This window comes from Platalea leucorodia (assembly GCF_965183815.1).
Source record: "Platalea leucorodia genome assembly, chromosome: 3".
Lineage (NCBI taxonomy): Eukaryota > Metazoa > Chordata > Aves > Pelecaniformes > Threskiornithidae > Platalea > Platalea leucorodia.
Genome location: NC_138825.1, coordinates 67,284,187 through 67,301,660, shown reverse-complemented (window position 1 = coordinate 67,301,660; position 17,474 = coordinate 67,284,187). Strand labels below are relative to the sequence as shown.

The window sequence follows — 17,474 nt, the reverse complement described above, 5'->3', positions numbered from 1 at the left end:
CTTGCAAAGCAGTAGTGTTCTGTGGCGTGTATGTGCTTCTCTACATGTAAGTAAATTTTACAAATGCAAATCAAAATTTAGTGAAACTGTGGAAAGAGACAAGGAATATTTGGGTGTCCGGAGTCAAATGGTGAAAATGAAAGATGGTTTCAAATTCTTTTTGAAATTTTAATTTGAACTTGGGTGAAGCATTCACATCAGCATGTTATCCAATAGTGAGGAAAAGCAGTTCTATTAATCAGTGCTTAATGTATTTACTATAGGCATGCACTCATGTCTTGCCTTCCCCAGAACAAATGTTTCTTAGGTGTACTTGAGGTATGTTTTCGCCATGTCAATTTATTTGCAGTTTGAAATTTTTCATTTCTCTCCAGTACAGCCTCATTAATAGCCTCCTAGTGTATTAAACAGGTATTACTTTTTAAGGTTTTCAAAAGATTTTCCCTTGTTTTTATTACAGTAGTGTATATTATAATCATTGTTATCAGTTGTCCACATGGCAGTGTGCTGAGGGAAGTGTTTGATACTAATCTATGAAGTGCCTTTGAAGAAATGTCCGGTGATATAAGCATTAAACCACTTATAGCATTTTCAGATAAAATTTTCTTATTTTTTAATTTTTTTTTTTTAGTACATGCATCATGAATGAATCTGCCTCTAGTGGAAATGGTCAAGAGTTTGATGTATTTAGTGCTATGGACTGGAAGGATGGCATAGGTACTTTGCCAGGAAGTGACCTAAAGGTAAGATATGTAATTTTTTTAATAAGTGAAATAAAAATGTTAAATGCCAAAAGAATGCATTTCACAAGCCGGTGTGTAGGTATCTGCTTTTATGAATAAAACATGAATCTGCAGCTCAGAGTTAAGAGACTGTAGCCTGTTAGCTTTTAGCTCTGGAGTTTCTTGATTCAGTTTCTGGTGCTGGCACAGACAGCCATCATCCCTGTAGGAAGGCATAAATTAGCACTGCCTCACTATATAGACAGAAGTAATCAAGTGCATATAATCCAAAAGAAATCTCAAAAGTTAAGTGTGAAAATTCAGTCCATTTAGAGCATTACATTACCGTATCACTAAGAATCTTTATACTGTTATTGACTCTCACGGTCTCATATTCTTAGTTCTTTTTATTTCTAAAAATAGTTTATTTTTGCTGTACTTTTGTCATGTGGGTGCCTAGAAAAATGAATAAAGTGAGTGCTTCTGAGGTTGGTATACTTTAGAAATTTGAATGATATTGGAGTAGTACTTCTAATTACATTTTTCACACTGGTGGTATTTACTGAAGTAAATTGTAACAGTTTTGTTTCCAAAATATTTTATGTATTTTTTTAATCTGAGACTTTTTACTGCATCATCAGAAGATGTCCTCTGCTGCGTTAGCTAAAAATACAGTAGAGACTTTCTTGCACCTATTTCCTGTTGATTATAGTCAATATTTTCGTATCATTCTCTTTAGACTAACATTGATGAGGTTTTCTCATAGTTTATTTTTTAAAAGAAATCTCACAAAAACATGTCTGTTTTTTAAACGAACTTTATATCCCTTGATGCCTGATACGACTTCTATGGTTGAAGTAGAGAGTCAAAAAATGTTTGAAATTCAGGACATACGTGTTGCGAGTGTGTGTTTGTGTGGGGTTTTTTTGTTGTTGTTTTGTTTTGTTAAATCACAGAACCGTAGAATAGATTCACAGAATCATTCTCATTGGAAAGGACCTCAGGACACCACCTCTGAGCACCCCAGACCTCAGGCCGACTTAGATCAGGTTGCTCAGGGCCTTGTCCAGTACGGATTTGGTTATCTCCAGGGTACCGCAATCTCTCTGGGTAACCTGTTCCAGTGTTTGAACACTCTTATAGTTTTTTTTCCGTTTATGGATGCTTCGTTGGAATTTCCCCTTTTGCAGCTTGTGCCTGTTGCCTCTTGTCCTTTTACTGTGCGCATCTGAGAAGAACCTGGTTCCGTCCTCTCTATATCCTCCCATTAAGTACTGGAAGACAGCAGTAAAATTTCTCCTGTTTTGAAGACAGAGCAAACAAGTTCACTCAGCTTCTCCTTGCAAGTCATCTGCTACAGCCCCTACTTGTTGTGGTGGACATCTGCTGGACTTGCTCCAATATGTCAGTTCTTTCTTGTACTGGACACAGTAGTCTGCGTATGGTCTCATCAGTATTGAACAGAGGGGAATAATCAGTTCCCTCAACCTGCTGTCTGCTCTCTTGCTAAAGCAGCCGTGGATGCTTGTGGCCACCTTTGCTGCCAGGGCACATTGCTGACTCATGTTCAACTCATAGGTCTTCTTTGGCAAAGCTGTTTTCAAATAGTTGGCCCCCGGGCTGTCCTGGTGCACACAACTGTTCCATCCCAGGTGCAGGGCCTTGCGCGTGCTTTTGTAGACCTTCATGAGATCTTCTTAGCCTGTTTCTTGCACGTTGAGATCTTTCTGAATAGCAGCTCCAACTTGGTGATGTGCTTTTGTTGCCTGTACGCATATAGAAGCCTTGTTCCCTTTGCTAGTTTCTTCTCCAGCTGAGCTTTGGGTTTCCTTATTCCATCCTTGTACACTACAGCAATATCGCTATATACCTTCTCTATATAATGTTTCCCCAGTTTCACATTCTGCTTACTTCCTTCTCCATTTGAACTAAGTCAGGAGCCCCTGGTTCATTCATGTTGGCCTTCATCCACATTTGCTTGACTTCTTGCACATTGGCATGCATCATTCTTCTGGTGTGAGGTCCCTGGAGAACTATCTAGCTCTCCTGGGCCCATTTACCCTTTAAAGCAGTCTCCTGTATGATCCTGCCAAGCAGATCTCTGAACAAGCCAAAATCTGCCTCTCCTGAAGTCCAGTGCTGCTATTTCAGTATTTGTTTTGCTCACTTCTTTCAGGATTTCAGACTTCACCATCTCATGATCGCTGTTGCCAAGGCTATCATCAGCTTCCACATCCCTGACCAGTTCTGTATTTTTTTAAAAAAGTCTAGGCTTTTAAAATTCCTTTCTATTTTAGTAAGCAACATTGTGTGAAAGGCAAACATAATATTGAAATGTTTGAGGAATACAAAAGGGAACAATGCAGGATCACTGATACGTGCTTTCTTCAGTTCTAGTTACCCTATGTCAAGAGAAACAAAACCAAAGCAAAGGTGGTGTCATAAATTAGTAGAGGAATGGGAAAGCTTCCATACAAAGCGAGGGAAAGGACTGGGAGATGTAGCTGAGGGTGACTTCAAGAAATCATGTAAGAAGATTCTTAACTATGTCCTGTTCAGGAAAGCATGAGCTTTATTTTATGGTTGCTCTTCTGTTTTGTTGTGTGGTTTGTTGTTTTTTTTTTTTTTTTTTTTTTTTCTTCTTTATTTTGAAACAAACAGGTATTTGATTTTTGGACAGAAGTTCTTTCTTTGGTCTAGGCATTAGGGAAGACACAGTCAGAGGTGTGATGATAATGTACCCAGAATGATGAAAGATACAGAGAGAACTGGGCAGGCAGCTCATTCTGGTCTTTTTTTTTTTTTAAATACAAAAAGCAAGGGTTTACTGCATGAAATTGAAATGGAGCCATTCTAACACTGACTGAAGGAAGAATATTTTGTAACAACGCAGAATTACCAAAACAATTTGAGTTGTTAGAATAGTAAGGATTTTTTAAGCTTTTGAGATAATTGTAACGACTCATTTTTCAGTGCTGCTTCTAAATACTGGTGGTTAAAAAGGTGACTAATCCCTTGAAACTCTAAATGTGATTGCAGAAGATATGTCATGCTCCTTGTGGAATTCTCAGGATAGGGTTAATGTGGATAGTTTACCTGAACTGTCCTGAAAACAATATTTCAATACTGTGTCCCGAACCTAAAGAAAATGGCCTTACATAGGAGTTACTGCTTGTAAGCTTGCATGTGTCTTTCAAAAATTATAATAGACTTGTTCCACTAAAGAGATCAAACCATTGACTTGTATTTACATTGAAGTGTCGTTGAAAAATCCGGTGAAAACATTGTAGTAGCAAGATGCAGAAATCCAAAGATTCTATTTTTACAGCTTGGTAATAGATTAGGGTGCCTGGGTTTTTTATAATAAATCATAGGCAATACCTGACCTCTTCATTGCAGACAATGTGTTGCTTACTTTCTCACATTTAGTCTTTTCTCTTCATAAAACGTTGGGGAAAATTGTCTTCGAACACTCAGATTTGGTAAACTATATTGTATGAGCATGTTTTAAGTTAAATGTATACCAAAATGTTGAAACGCTGCTTTTTAATATGGAAGTTTGGGGAGTTACCTACTTGAAGTCCTTACTTTTAGTCATGTAAGTCGTACGGCATTTGCTTGTCTTTACTGCTTGCATGATGAAGTTTCATGCTTATTTTTACATATGCACTTTTAAAGAAATCTCTTTTCTTGTGTGCTATATTAATATCCAGCTTCCTCAGATTATCAGGCAAGTATATCTGAGCAACCATTCTTTTTAAGAACCACTTCATTTTTGTGAATATAAGTTCCTCTGTGAATAAAAGCTGCTAGAAAACCTATTATAAGTAGTGTAAAATGCTTGAAACATTTACAAATAACTTTTCTCAATATTTTCTTATCATTGCTTAAATTTAACGTTTCTTGTGATATAGAAGAACAAGTAAATCAGAAGTAGGAAATTGCATTATTTCGTTTTGTTACAAAGTCCTGTGGGCAGTTTCATGCCTACTGGGCTTTACTGAGATGGGCTGCACCAGGGGGCACTCACTTCCCAGTCTAATTGAAACAAGGGAGCCGAGTCAGATACCAAGCCTCTGTTCTCAGCCATGCCGTAGTGTCTTATGTCTACATCTGTTTCCACATCAGTAAAATGCTGAAAATGTTCTTTTCCTATGATTCTGTGTTCATTGTTGGAGTTTTGTCATCTGTAGTTGAGAAGGCTGTGGCAATACAGTGTCACACAGATTCTGTTAAAACTCTAGCAAAAATAGTCATAAAATAGTTAATACATCTTGAATGCTGCTTTGAGCATGCCGTGTGACAGATAAATAGTGAGCGGTTGCGGAAAATGTTAGAATTTCAAATTATGCAGGGGATAGGGAGAATTAAAAATTGTACAGTATGATGCACTGAAGACTGAGAACAAAAATTTTAGCATTGTATATTAGTTCTTTCAAGATGTTTAAATAAAACAGAAAACTTGAATTCCAGTAGAGTTTAAAATAGTTTACAAATTACAGAATGCCTTCATGTGGCAGGCTAAGTAATGTATGCTCATCTGAAAAACATCGGTGCTTACCAGTTACTCTGCATGGTGTGAATGTAAATGTGAAATACTTCTTTTCTCTTTCTTTCTTTTTTTTTTTTTTTTTTTTTTAAAAATCTGTGCCGAGTGCAGGCAGTAACACCATCACTTCAAGATTTAAATGTACTCATTAAATTGGAAAAGCTGTAATAATTTACAGTCACTTCCTACTGCGGTGACAGAAGTTTATGAAGTACTTCGTAATGAGTTTTCTAGTGCTTGTGTTTGGAAAGTGAGCTGTTATATACTGCATGGACAGAATTTTGGTCATTATTTCCAGCTTGCAAATTGTGCTTGAATGGGAAAAAAAATATAAATAAATTTGATGATGAAGGAATTAACCTGTAAATAAAGTTGGGCAGCTAATATCGTATGAAACCAAATATAATAGTGGAACATGAATGGTGGAATAATGGTCAGTGGTGCTCGGTATTTCCAGCTGCACTGTGAAGAAGGTAACAGTGATTGAGTGCTGTGTTTTTGGATGCGTAGGTGCAACAGCTCAAGGCAGTAAAGCACATCCTTTCACCTGCCCATTCTGAAATTGCATTCACGTTTTTTTGAGATAATTGAACATTTTGAAAACAACTTATTTTTTTCTCAGTTGATTATACATCAGAAATACTGGTAGCATCTCAGGCAATAACTTAACTACAGTGCTTTTTTCATGCAAAGCTAGTTCTTCCCTCACACAGTGGCATGTGCTGCACTGAATCTGGGGAGCCATTTCTCTTTTGGGGAAGAGTCCCCAGGAGTGTCTGCGGAAAACATCAACTACTGGGAGCCAGGTAAATCACTGATGTTATTCTAGAGAGTTAACACCTTCTGGGAAGGTGTTATTCTAGAGAGAAGCTGGGTTCCCTTCAGGGAAGCTGGTAAGGGGTAGCGCAAGGAGGAGAAAGCGAGGCAGACTAGACTTCTCTGACCACGTGTGAGCTCCAGCAGATGTACCTAGTGGCCTGGTCTTTTCCACATGGAGATTGCTTTCTTCTGTTGCAATGTAATGTAATTAATTAGCTCATGCTGTGCTTCATTGCCATAGATTTCTGGATAAAACTTTGCATTGCCATGAAATGATTTTACCTTACTTAAAAAAAGAAAGACTAAAAAGGAAATTTCACTATTGAAATTGCTAAAGCTCCAAAGCCAAGAAACGCCAGAATTAGGTTTGCCTTTGGATCTTTAATTGGGCTTCCTCACGTGTAGTCATGGTAGAGTCTTCTCTTACGTGATCATATGCTATTTTACCACAAAATCTACCACATCATTTGCTCCAAATGCTTGATAGATTTGTAAATAACTGGGTAGAGGATTTCAGGAAGGAAAAGGAATAGTTTTGTGATTAGTGCAGGTAAATCCCACACAGGAAGGCTTAGTGCTGCACTTGCTTCTACCGCAGCCTTCCTGTGCGGTGCCGAACAGCTCACTGGAACCAAAACTTTGGCAGGTAGCCATTCATTTTTTATTTGTCACTTGCTTGGGCTCCCTGTGAGATATTAGCATTTGGTATTTAGAAATATTCTGGCCTAAATAATTTGAAGCCGGGGTTGCTTTGTAGGTCAACTTCTGGATCAATAAGGGTTGTCTTGGCAGGCCTTGACTTCTGGCTCTGTCGCTGATTTATGTGTCACCTTAAGAAAGTCTGTTTAGCTGCAATTTCCTACTCAAGTGGAGATAATAAGGCAGACTGAGTTTGCAGTGGGGAGAAATCATTGAGAAGCCCTCTGGTACTAAGATAATTCAAGAGCACTCGGGGTGGAGGGGGGGGATTGGAAGAGCCTGAGCAGTGTCTAAGAATAAAGTAGATAAACATTACTGCAGACAAGACTGAGGTATCGGCGATACCTAAGCTTTCAGTTCAGAAGTGATGAGAGAATGTTCCTATTATTTTTTTTTTTTTGAAGGCTGTAATTTGACAGTAATCCTCTCCTGCTTGTGCCTGCCCAGATAGGAAAAAAACCTTTCCTTTTGGATGCAAATTGTTCTCTCTTCATCGTTACTTCAGAATTAGCCCATTGCAGTGTTACTGAAGCATCTTAAAATGAATTGAAGATTGCTTGAAGGGCTTGACTTTCTTGCTGACAGCATCATTTCAGTGAGAGGGGGTCTGGCCCTGCCCCTTGGTCGTGGTGTGGAATTCAATCTCTGCTGATTATGATTTAGGGAGCCCTAAATAGCCTGGGATCCTTCTTAAGTTGTGTGTCTTTTGCTGTACTTGCCAGAGCAGGAGCGTGCAGGCAGGATCCCTTCTCATCATTAAAGAAAGGGAATAGCCAGGTGCAGGGGCACGTTCCCCTAACCTTCTGCATCCCTGAAAGAGGAAAAATTTTGAGACCAGGCAAGCATCAGGGGTCACGTGCTTACTGAGTGCTTTGAAGTAAGCTGGGAGCAGAGTACTCCAATGCTGAAGAGCTAGAAAGAGATATTTTTATTTTCTTTTGTAAGTGGCTGAGAACAGAGGTTTTGTTTCAGGAATTACTTTGCAGTGCATTGTAACAGTAATTGCTAGAGTGCCTAAAGCTTTTTTAGATACATGCTCTTTGTTATTTCAATGTGTTGGTTTTGTTTTTTTTTTAAAGAAAATAAACAGTCATTCTCCTTTCAAACCTTGTAGCGTAAATAAGACTGGCTTTACTGCTTGAAGAAAGAGTATAAAAATACCCAACAGCTGCTTCATTTTCTGAATGCTATCCAGCCCCTGCCTGGGGCAGGGGTTCTGTGGAAAAAAATAGTATGTGATCGTGCATGTAAAGACTGTATCACACACACAGAAGGGGAGAATGGTTGAATGGACAAGTTCTGGCATTTACTAAATTATTCAACTTAAATAATACGTAAAAAATAGTTTGGCATGTAGCAGGATGCGGTTGGACAATACAATGTCTATAGGCGACTCCTTTGCTTTAAAGAGAGGAGGAGCTGTAAGATGCCAGAAAGGCTCTGATTTATCTGAGCAGTCCCACTGAAATCACTGTGATTAAATGGTAATTAAAATCAAGAGTGATGATAACTGTTTGCTGACCAGAGATCTGAGTGTAGTTCTATGACTTGTATCACTGGAGTCCCAGGTGTCGGTCCTCTTGGCAGACTGCTGTATAACTCTGCTACTTTAAGTTTAGTTACTTCGTAGGCATAAAGAGCGTTTACTCAATTTACTTTTGTTTTGGATAATATAAATTTTGCAGGCTGCTTCTGAGCTAGTCCACAATCACACTGTTGTGGGTTCAAGATGAGTTTTGTTCCTGAAGTCGCTGTCAGAATGCAGCAACAATTGTCTTCATTGCAGTGGACTCTTTGTCCTTGTCTTGCCCAGTAGATGGTAGTGTTGGCTGTTTTTTCTAATTTATTTTAAAGCTATACATTAAGATGCGTGGGTTTTTTTCTTCTTTTTTGTCCTTTGCACTTCAATTTGTTCTTCGTTTTTCTTCCTTTTTTTATTTTTGCCTGTTCTCCCAAATAATATTTTTACCTTGTAGAAGACAATAGTAGCCTTTATTCTGATTTGATCCCTGTGGGTACTGGTAAGATCCTGTACACTCTCAAAAGGGCACAAGTAACAGCAAACAGAGATAGTCTGATCTTTGTTGCTCTGAATTAGACACATGCAACAGCAGGGACTTAATTTGAAACTAGATCGTATATATTTCTTCCCAATAGGTTTGAGTTTCTAAGAATTAGTATGCACTATGGTAGACACTTTGCACTGAATACACAGAGTATTTTTATGAAATCGGGAGAAAGAGAAGTGAAAGCCCTTTTGACATATAATTCCCCCTACATAAAACCACAGGGTGCCTTCCAGCCTGCATGATAAGGCAAAGAACTTCCCTTAGAAATGGAAAGGTCCTTAAGTCGCTGGAGGAGGGACAGCAGAAGTCCACCTGTGGTGTTATGCTTAGTCACGTTCACTCAGAAAAAGTGAATTTCCGTGGTTGAGCCCAGCACATGGTCGGCAAAGAATGATGGGCTGATCAAGAAGATGGAGCACCATCTTCACAAGAAGAACAGAAGGAGCTTGTGCCTAGCCTACTAAAATTAAGTCTGGGGGTACTTGCTTCAAGTGCGTACCCAGAGAGTAAGTGCTAGGGTACTAGAGCTATGTAATCCATAGGGTAATGCTGGGTTAAGAACAAATGGGTATAAACTGACTATGAATAGATGTAAATGAAACGTTAGAAGAAGGTTTTCTGACAAAGAAATTCAGGAATGGACTTTCAGTAGAGGCGCTGGTAACAGAAAATCTGGCTGCTTCTCCATTGCAGCTGAAACATGAAATACTTCGTGTGATACTATTGCTTGCAGTAAGCAAAGGCTTCGTCTCAGTGACTTACGATACTTATTCCAGTCCTGTGTAAATTTTAATGCAATTTAAATTTTTTTGAAAAATGTTTATTGATAGTAATTTTGATCCCTGTAGAAGAACTTAGCATGTGGACAGACAGAAATGGTTCAGAAAGTATTTACAATGTTTGATTATTATCTATTTAAGCCTCGATTTCCCTCAGTGTGTTCTTTATTTGTTGAATGAATATTAAAATGTTCCTGGGGATTAAATTAACAGTCATATAAGCGGAAGTTCTGGTATATCAGGGCATCATTTCCCAAGAATGTGAAAATGTATCTCAGCTCTGAGTGGAAGGAATCTCTAATGATGTTTAGATGGAAGCTGCTGTTTAATTCCCTTTTGATCCTTGTGGAAACTGCTAAACAAGGCAGCTGAGTAAGTTCTGTGTTGTATACTTACCCCCTAACAGCGGGACTCATCCCACCAACTCAATTTATGATACGTTTGTGTGAAAAGAACTGCAGTAACTTGGAAATGTGTATTTTTGCCCCTGTTGCTCACCTGTACATGAAACTTCGAAAGTTAAATTTTCTATCCAAATGTTATATTTATTTCTGTTTATCGTACTGTGGATTAGCTTATGAAAGCTGTTGAGGTTTCCTTCTCCTTCTTTGCCTTTGATCTTTTAAGACCATTAGCTCCATTGGGTGGGATAGAGAATTATCTTCATAAGAGGTTACTTAAAATTTGCAAACAGGCATTTGGCAGAAGTCAAGTGGATTACATTCATACCCAACAAGCTTTATAATTGATTGTCTTTTAAATATCGAAGTGACAAAAATCAGGCTTCTTTGTGAGATTATCCTCAGGCGTTAGCTCAATGGCACTGTTTCCTTCCCTCTGTATCACCTGCTGCGAACTTCCAAACTGTCAAGACACTTAGGGAAGTAGATGGGAGGACTGCTCTTACTATATTTTAGCTTGGCTCACCAAAAATAGAGGAAATATTACGACAGAACCTTTACCTTTAGTTTTCTTGTTGCCTGCTTTCTAAGTAGAAGAGGCTTATGAAAGTGTTGAATTTTTTCACGGACACATAAACCACTATTAATCTAAATCCTTTTTTGTCATGCTTCCAACAGTAGACACTAGTTGGCATGTTGCTCTGGCAGCTTTTATCCTGTGACGGCTTTGTGCAGCATGCTGCTTCGTACATCTATTTATCCCGTTTTTAAGCAATTAACCTCTGTCACAAGTTTTTCATTGCTTTTCCTCCCCGGCTAAAACCAGAGTACAACTTCCCAGGTCTGAGGCATTTTTCCAGTCAGCTACGGAGAGCTCAGTGTGCACAGTAATGCTGAAGCTGTAGCTGGGGAAGCAGTGAGTGAAAGCAGACATATCTGCTTCAGGTTTGAGTCTGAACAGGAGCTGGAGGCCTCTGACACTGATAGAGGTGAGGCTGCGGGCAAAAACAGGAGATGCAGAGGCCAGACGAGGCAGCTGGCCCAGGAGCGCTCTTGCACCCTCCTGCCTGCTAAAGCAGGCAGTAGCAAGTGGTTACTCTCCATCACTGAGCCCATCTTAGCGTGGTGGCCTGACGCTGCCGTGAAGAACCTCCAGTGAAAGGGTAGCTGGGAGCAGCCTTCCCTGCAGTCGTCTGTCTTTCATCATTTAATGCCTGTCAGGCAGCCCTCTGCCTTCGGCTGGGGCTGCACGGCTAGAAGGCGCGTCCCCTGGGTGGTGGATAGGGGATCCCTCTCTGGAGGGTGCACCGGATAAAATTGAAGAAGGTGCTGCGAACCAACGCAGCCTAAGGGAAGGCCACCCTGACAGAAAAACCACTGGCCCTCCAAGTCATGGGGGTTGGGCAGGAGGCCAACTACCTCCTACCGGGGGGGGAGAAAAAAAAAAAAAAAAGTTGCAGAAACAACGAGCATCAACTTTCAAAAAAAACCCGAAATGGCGGAGATGGAGAAAATCAGTAATGAAGTGAGGAGGAGGAGATGGAACTGGATCGGTCATGTCTTGAGGAAAAAACCGACAGAAGACTGCGCTGTGGCCCTTGGGTGGACTCCAGAGGGAAGCACGCAGCTGCAGACTGATCGAAGTGGAAGAACGATGTTCGCGCCTTGTGTGCCTCCTGGCACTGAGAGAATTCAGATTCAGATCAGGCAGCCCTCTGAAGTCAGGAGGGCTGGTAGGGTCACTGCGCCAGCTAGGGTGACCTCCTCGTGTACCATGGGAGGGCCTGGTGGAGTAGGTAAGTGTGTGTAATATCAGGGCTGAACATCGATCGGATCATGCAGAAATATCCCAAGTATTAATTGGGCTGTTCAGAAATACCTTTGGCGTACGTATGTTCCGGATGATGTTGTATGGAGGTGCAGGAGAGTGTTTCCAGAAGGTGGCTACTAACCTCCCTGTGACCTGTTGGTTGGTGGGCTGCAGCACCGTGTTTTAGTCTGCGCTTGCAGCCTGCTTGCTGAGCCAGCTGTTGCAGTTAGAGCTCTTGGAAGCAAGGAAGGTTTTCCCTCTGGCATCTACCTACTGCAGAGCAGCAAAGCACCAATAACAAAAATGCGCTTAACCAAAATAGGAACCAGGCTGGGTGCGTAAGTCAGCTGTAAGACACAATGATCCTCTTCTGAATGGTAACTCCACTGCTTTTCTTTGGGTGGAATAGTGTGACTGTCTGTCCACAAACTGGAGTATGAACACGTGGTGTTACTGCATTTGGTTGCCTTTCGAAGCTGAACTCCTGGTCTTTCAGTCCAGATGGATTTATCGAGTTTGTCCACACTTGTGTATCTGTTGTGAGTGCAGCTGATTGCAAGTAAAAATTTTGGCTCCAGAAGTCATACGACTGTGTGAGGTCCTCCTCTTCTTCCTCCTCTCCCTCCCCTCAGCTTACTATTTCTGAGCTGCTCACATTCCTTAGGACCTGGTGGCTTTTTGCAAATGCTGAGGCTGGAAGGACTGTATTAGTGAAAGCATGCTGTCGTGGTATGTATGTCATGGGGCTCACCTTTGCTTTCAGTCAGAATGGCTTATTTTCGGTCCTATACCATAGCAGGGGCTAGAGTGAGTGGGAGCGATTCATCCTGCAGCCTCCGGAGGCACAGAGAAGATCAATGTAGTGCCAGGCATTTGTTCCCCTTCTCATTTTCCGAAGGTAAAGTTGCCTGACCAGAGAAACAGAAATAGGCTTCATGCTACTGCTCTGAAGGAATATTCTCGCAGGTGGGTGCCGGGGAGCTTTTGAAAGGCTCTCTCAGGTGTAATTTTTCCTGTTGATCTCCATTGGTGAGAGCACCTCACTGCTAGAGACCTGTCCTCTGTGGCAAAGCTCACACCCCTTCGCTGTTCAAGGCAGACGATCGGGGGCAAAACGCTGCCTTGAGTTCAACCTGTGTAGCCAGCTGGGCCTGCAAACCACGTAGTGACTGGGAAGCTGAAGTTTATTTTCATCTGGTAGTGCCGTAATCATTACGGCATTTGGAAGACGCTTTTCTGCTGGCAGCAGGATGGATATAACTCCTGGTGCTCCTGTGTAAGCACAGCATGTGGGGTATTGTTGAGCCTTGCTTCTGGCTGACAGTAATACCACGTTCAGCGTGTAATTAAACAGCTCATAAACTGCCTTGAGATGTTTGTTTATGTGCACTTTACAGCTTTTGGAGGATGCTGGAATTTCTGTACTCTGTGAAGCATTTGTATTTGACGTTCAGTTTCCTTTTCCTCAACAAAAATACTTGGCGACTGGAGTGCGTTATTTTGCTGGCAATGAAAAGCATACGGTTAGGAGATTTTCCCATGAATTTCTGTTACTGATTTTTTGATTCTTGTGTATAAGTTACATACTGATCTGCATGTGGAGGCATCTATAACAGTATGTATTGCAAATTAATATTTTTAGATAACAAAATGAGTTTGCATTTTGCTTGATAGAAACAAGAAAGGCTCATTTCCAATTCCCTGGGGATAAGCAGAAGCACATAGAAATTAGGTAATACGGTGAGGACACCATGTGAAAACTATCTTGGTGAATAGAAGATGCCATAAGAGAGTATTAGTAAATTTTTACTATACTTTATGCCATTTGTTTTGTCTTACAGTTTAGAGTGAATGAGTTTGGGGCCCTGGAAGTGATTACAGATGAAACTGAGATGGAAAGTGTTAAAAAGGCAACTGCTACCACAACCTGGATGGTTCCAACTGCTCAAGAAGGTCAGTTAAGAGGTGGTAAACATTTTCTGTGGTAGACTGTATTTTGTTTAATATATCAGTTTCTCTTAAAGATTGCACCCCAAAACAAAAAAAAACCTACCACCTTATTTACTGTAATGCACAGAGCATCTCTGATGATGTTACCTGTTTCTTGGGGTGTGACTAAGTATGAGAATAAATGCATTTTAAGTTAAAAGGAAATAACTCCACTGTTAAACATCTGAAGTTCAATTACAGCCACAATTTTTTTCTAACAGTAATTTTTTCTAAGTTTAGAATCAATATTTTCCCTCTGTTTAATTTGCAAAGTAGTTGATTTCTTACTTGAAATTATTGAGAATTTTTTAGGTGTTATTTTTGTTGAGCCAGTTCTCCAGACTGCCCACAGACTGCAGTTCATTTGTGACCGAAGTACTGCGTGCTCTAAACTGCCTTCACATGATACTGGCTGTTGCTACCACTGATGTCAGTGTATGTCTGCACTGTTGCCGTGCTCCTGCTGACTATGCTTTTTTTACAGTATTAAAATTAGTGTGTAGTAACCATTTATGTTTATCTTGAATGATAAAATTCTAATAGTTGTAGTATCTGCCTACCAAATGAGGTGTTTCCTGGATTTAAAATACTGCTCTAAGGAAACACCTTTTTTGTTCAAGGAAAGTTGGTTTACATGGTCATAAATTCTGAAAATTTTGATACACTGACTCCAGCAATGACGGAGTAGCATGAAAGAGACCATCACAACTGGTTTTGTGATTACTTGCACTACCTGGGTTTTTTTTCTCCTTGTTGATACTATATTTTATCAATTTTCTTTTAAAATACGTATTCTGTAAGTCCTTTGAAAAGCAGACTTCAAAATTTTTGGTTTAATAATCATCAGTGTGAGCACGATAAGCGAAGTCAGTGAAAGTTTTCCTTTGCTACTCCCCGACCGTTAAGTCTTAATCGTCATGTGACTTTTGTGAATAGGTGAAACATTTACACCAGTGAGAAAGTAGTTTGGGCCTCAGCTGTGAGGTCTGAAGCTTCAGACCACAGCTTCTCTCTTCTGTAGGTCTGTCTCCAAGGCAGTGATAGTGCTCAAGATTCAAATCTGTGATGAGCGTGGCAACAGTGTGATAGCGTAGTAGCACAACAGGTTCTCCCCTTAGACTGAGAGATCACACTTATCTGCAGTAAAGCATTTAACTTCATCCCCTATGGTGTTGTAAACCTAAAAAAAATAATGTTGCTACTAAATGAAAGTGTGTTTATGGACGCATAAACATACCAACTAAGAATCCTACTACTACCTTACACTGTCCTTGATTAATTTAATGCTTCCCAAAGATAAAACTATTGCTAAAATTTTCCATTGAGAGAGGAAATAGTTGTTCTGAACCACTAGTGATGCTGGAGTGTAAATATAGCACGTAAATGATATATTCTGCTAGTGGAGATAGTCTGCACACCAGAGTTCGTTTTACTCCCCTTTCAAAGACAATGTATTCATTGCTCAAGCAAAAGAAATAGTTTGTGACTTGAAATTTGCTTTTTGGGAGGGTGCAAAGTCAACGACCTGCTCTAGAAGCTGGAGAACTTGACAGTGCTTTGTACTTGCCTGTGAGTGAAAGAAACGGCATCCTCTCCTAGGCTACACACCTCTTGTGGGGAAATTGTAGCTTAGGATGGATGAGTAACTTAGGATTTGAAAATTTCTGTGTTACAAATTAGTGATTTTTTACTTCTGGTGGACCTCAGGCAAGTTGAGCAATAGCTACTGCTGTGAGAGACTGTAGAATGTAGTCAGTGATTTACTTCCAGAAATAAGTTCACCTATTGAAAGATAACTCCACCCCCCCAAACCTTCTTCCCAAATGACCCTGTATATAGGTCAAAAATGAGGCATGTCAGCAGGAGATGAGGTGATGGACTCTGTGCAGTGATGACTCTGTGGGCAGTCAGCGCGGTGCCTGTCACAAACTTCACTCCTTCCACGAGTAGCTACAACGAGCGGTGTCGGTGTGCCACTGATGACAGAAGCATGAAATCGGTGGATTCCTCTCTCTCGTGTTACAATATGAAAACCCAACTTGCTTGTCAGGAATACGGACCCCCTGCAGACACTGACTCCCAGTTCCTCCTTATAACAAGAGTGGGGTGACTTCCGTTTTTCTGCTTGCTTGGCAAGGCCTGCTGAGGGTGGTTGGAAATGTATCACCTCTACCTAAGTGAAGTTACTTTTTTCATTGTGCAGCCTTTTCAGAAAAGACAGGGATCCCCACAAGGTTGAAGGAAACTGCAAAAATGGATGGACTTGTTTTCTGTGAAAACTGTTACCGCTATGGTACCATAGAAGAATTTGTTCCTGAAGGGAAATTTTGCAGCCAGAAATGTGCCCAGCAAGTAAAAAACAAGTAGGTGCTATTATAAAGCATAGAAACAAAGAATTTGTCATAAATGCAGCATGAGATAAAAGTGGTGGGATAAAACGTTAATGGTGGGGCAAAGGGAGATATTAAGCAGACATGTTTTGGTGGGTCTCTATCGGTTTATGATGTTCTTTCACTGTTTTTCACGTAAATGCATTAACAACGTTTGGTTGTGTCTAACACTGGTGTTGAAGGCAGTCTTTTTTGTTCGGAGTGTGCTGTGTTCTGCTGTCAGATGCAAGCGATAAAACAGTCTATGGGATGCATGAATCAGTGTCAGACTCCCACCGTTTCATAATCATTGGAATTAAGATAATCAGTAATGAGATGGCTGGTGTGGTAAGCTAATTATAATTAAGTGCAAGAGCTGTGTTATAGATGACAGTGAGTGAAAACATGAGCATACTGTAGTTTCTCAGTTCCTTGTCTTTCAGCTAGTGCAGTTCATCTCATCATAAAAGAAGGTTTGTGTTAGTATGTCCATTCTGTATTGCATGTTACCGCATTATGGCAGTTTTTAACATCTATGATTTTGTGCATTTTCCCTCATTTTTAGCTAATTGCTTCAAAGTTTTCTGTTCTGCTTGCTTGTTTAGCAATTTGTACAGTCACATACCAGCTTTCTCCAATTGGATTTGTCAGTCTGAACAATTACCTTTGCTTTCCTTTCTGTAAACCGCTCTGCAGTCCTAAACATTTCACAGTTTGCTTCTCCGTGAGGCTTGATGGTACATGGGAAAAGACACACTGTGTAAAACATGCAGAACTTGTTCAGCGTAAGCTGACAGCTTTCCTTTTGCAGTTGCTATTGTGTGTCTTTCAGATTAATTCTTTTGACAGACGTAATTTTCAGTAGTATTTCTAAGAATATATTTGGTATAATACCCTGGGATCTACAAACACTTGACCTTCAGATTTACTTGCTTTTTACTTGTTTTATGAATATGAGAAGTGAAATAATATTGGCTTTGTGTCATTGTGTTACTCTTGCAATAGAGAACCAAAGGAGGAAAAGCCCAGCGTGGAATGCAATGGGGAAGATGATTCCAAAGGCATTCGGAAAAGAAAAGCAAAGTTACCTCTCAAAGAAGAGTCCAGGGATAATGGGGAGAAGAAAGAGAATCCTGATGAAAATGTTAGTATGCATCATAAACCCATTCCTGCAAGTATTTCGGTGGGAGTTTTGCCTGACATTGCAATGTCAGTAACTTCATCAGTCTACAAAGAGAAGTGACGGCATCGCTTTATCAGGGCCACGA

At 40.3% G+C, this 17,474-nt stretch overlaps 1 protein-coding gene across 3 annotated transcripts in view; it reads left to right on the top strand.

The window, feature by feature from the left end:
• Positions 1-17,474, top strand: part of L3MBTL3 (L3MBTL histone methyl-lysine binding protein 3) — an 85,345-nt gene that overhangs the window by 9,543 nt on the left and 58,328 nt on the right. For all 3 annotated transcript variants that reach the window (XM_082307277.1, XM_082307279.1, XM_082307278.1), the window contains exons 2-5: positions 632-743; positions 13,690-13,801; positions 16,041-16,200; positions 17,212-17,350. In XM_082307277.1, the coding sequence (XP_082163403.1) occupies positions 642-743; positions 13,690-13,801; positions 16,041-16,200; positions 17,212-17,350 (513 nt within the window). In that variant the 5' untranslated portion in view covers positions 632-641. The remainder of the gene's footprint in view (positions 1-631; positions 744-13,689; positions 13,802-16,040; positions 16,201-17,211; positions 17,351-17,474) is intronic.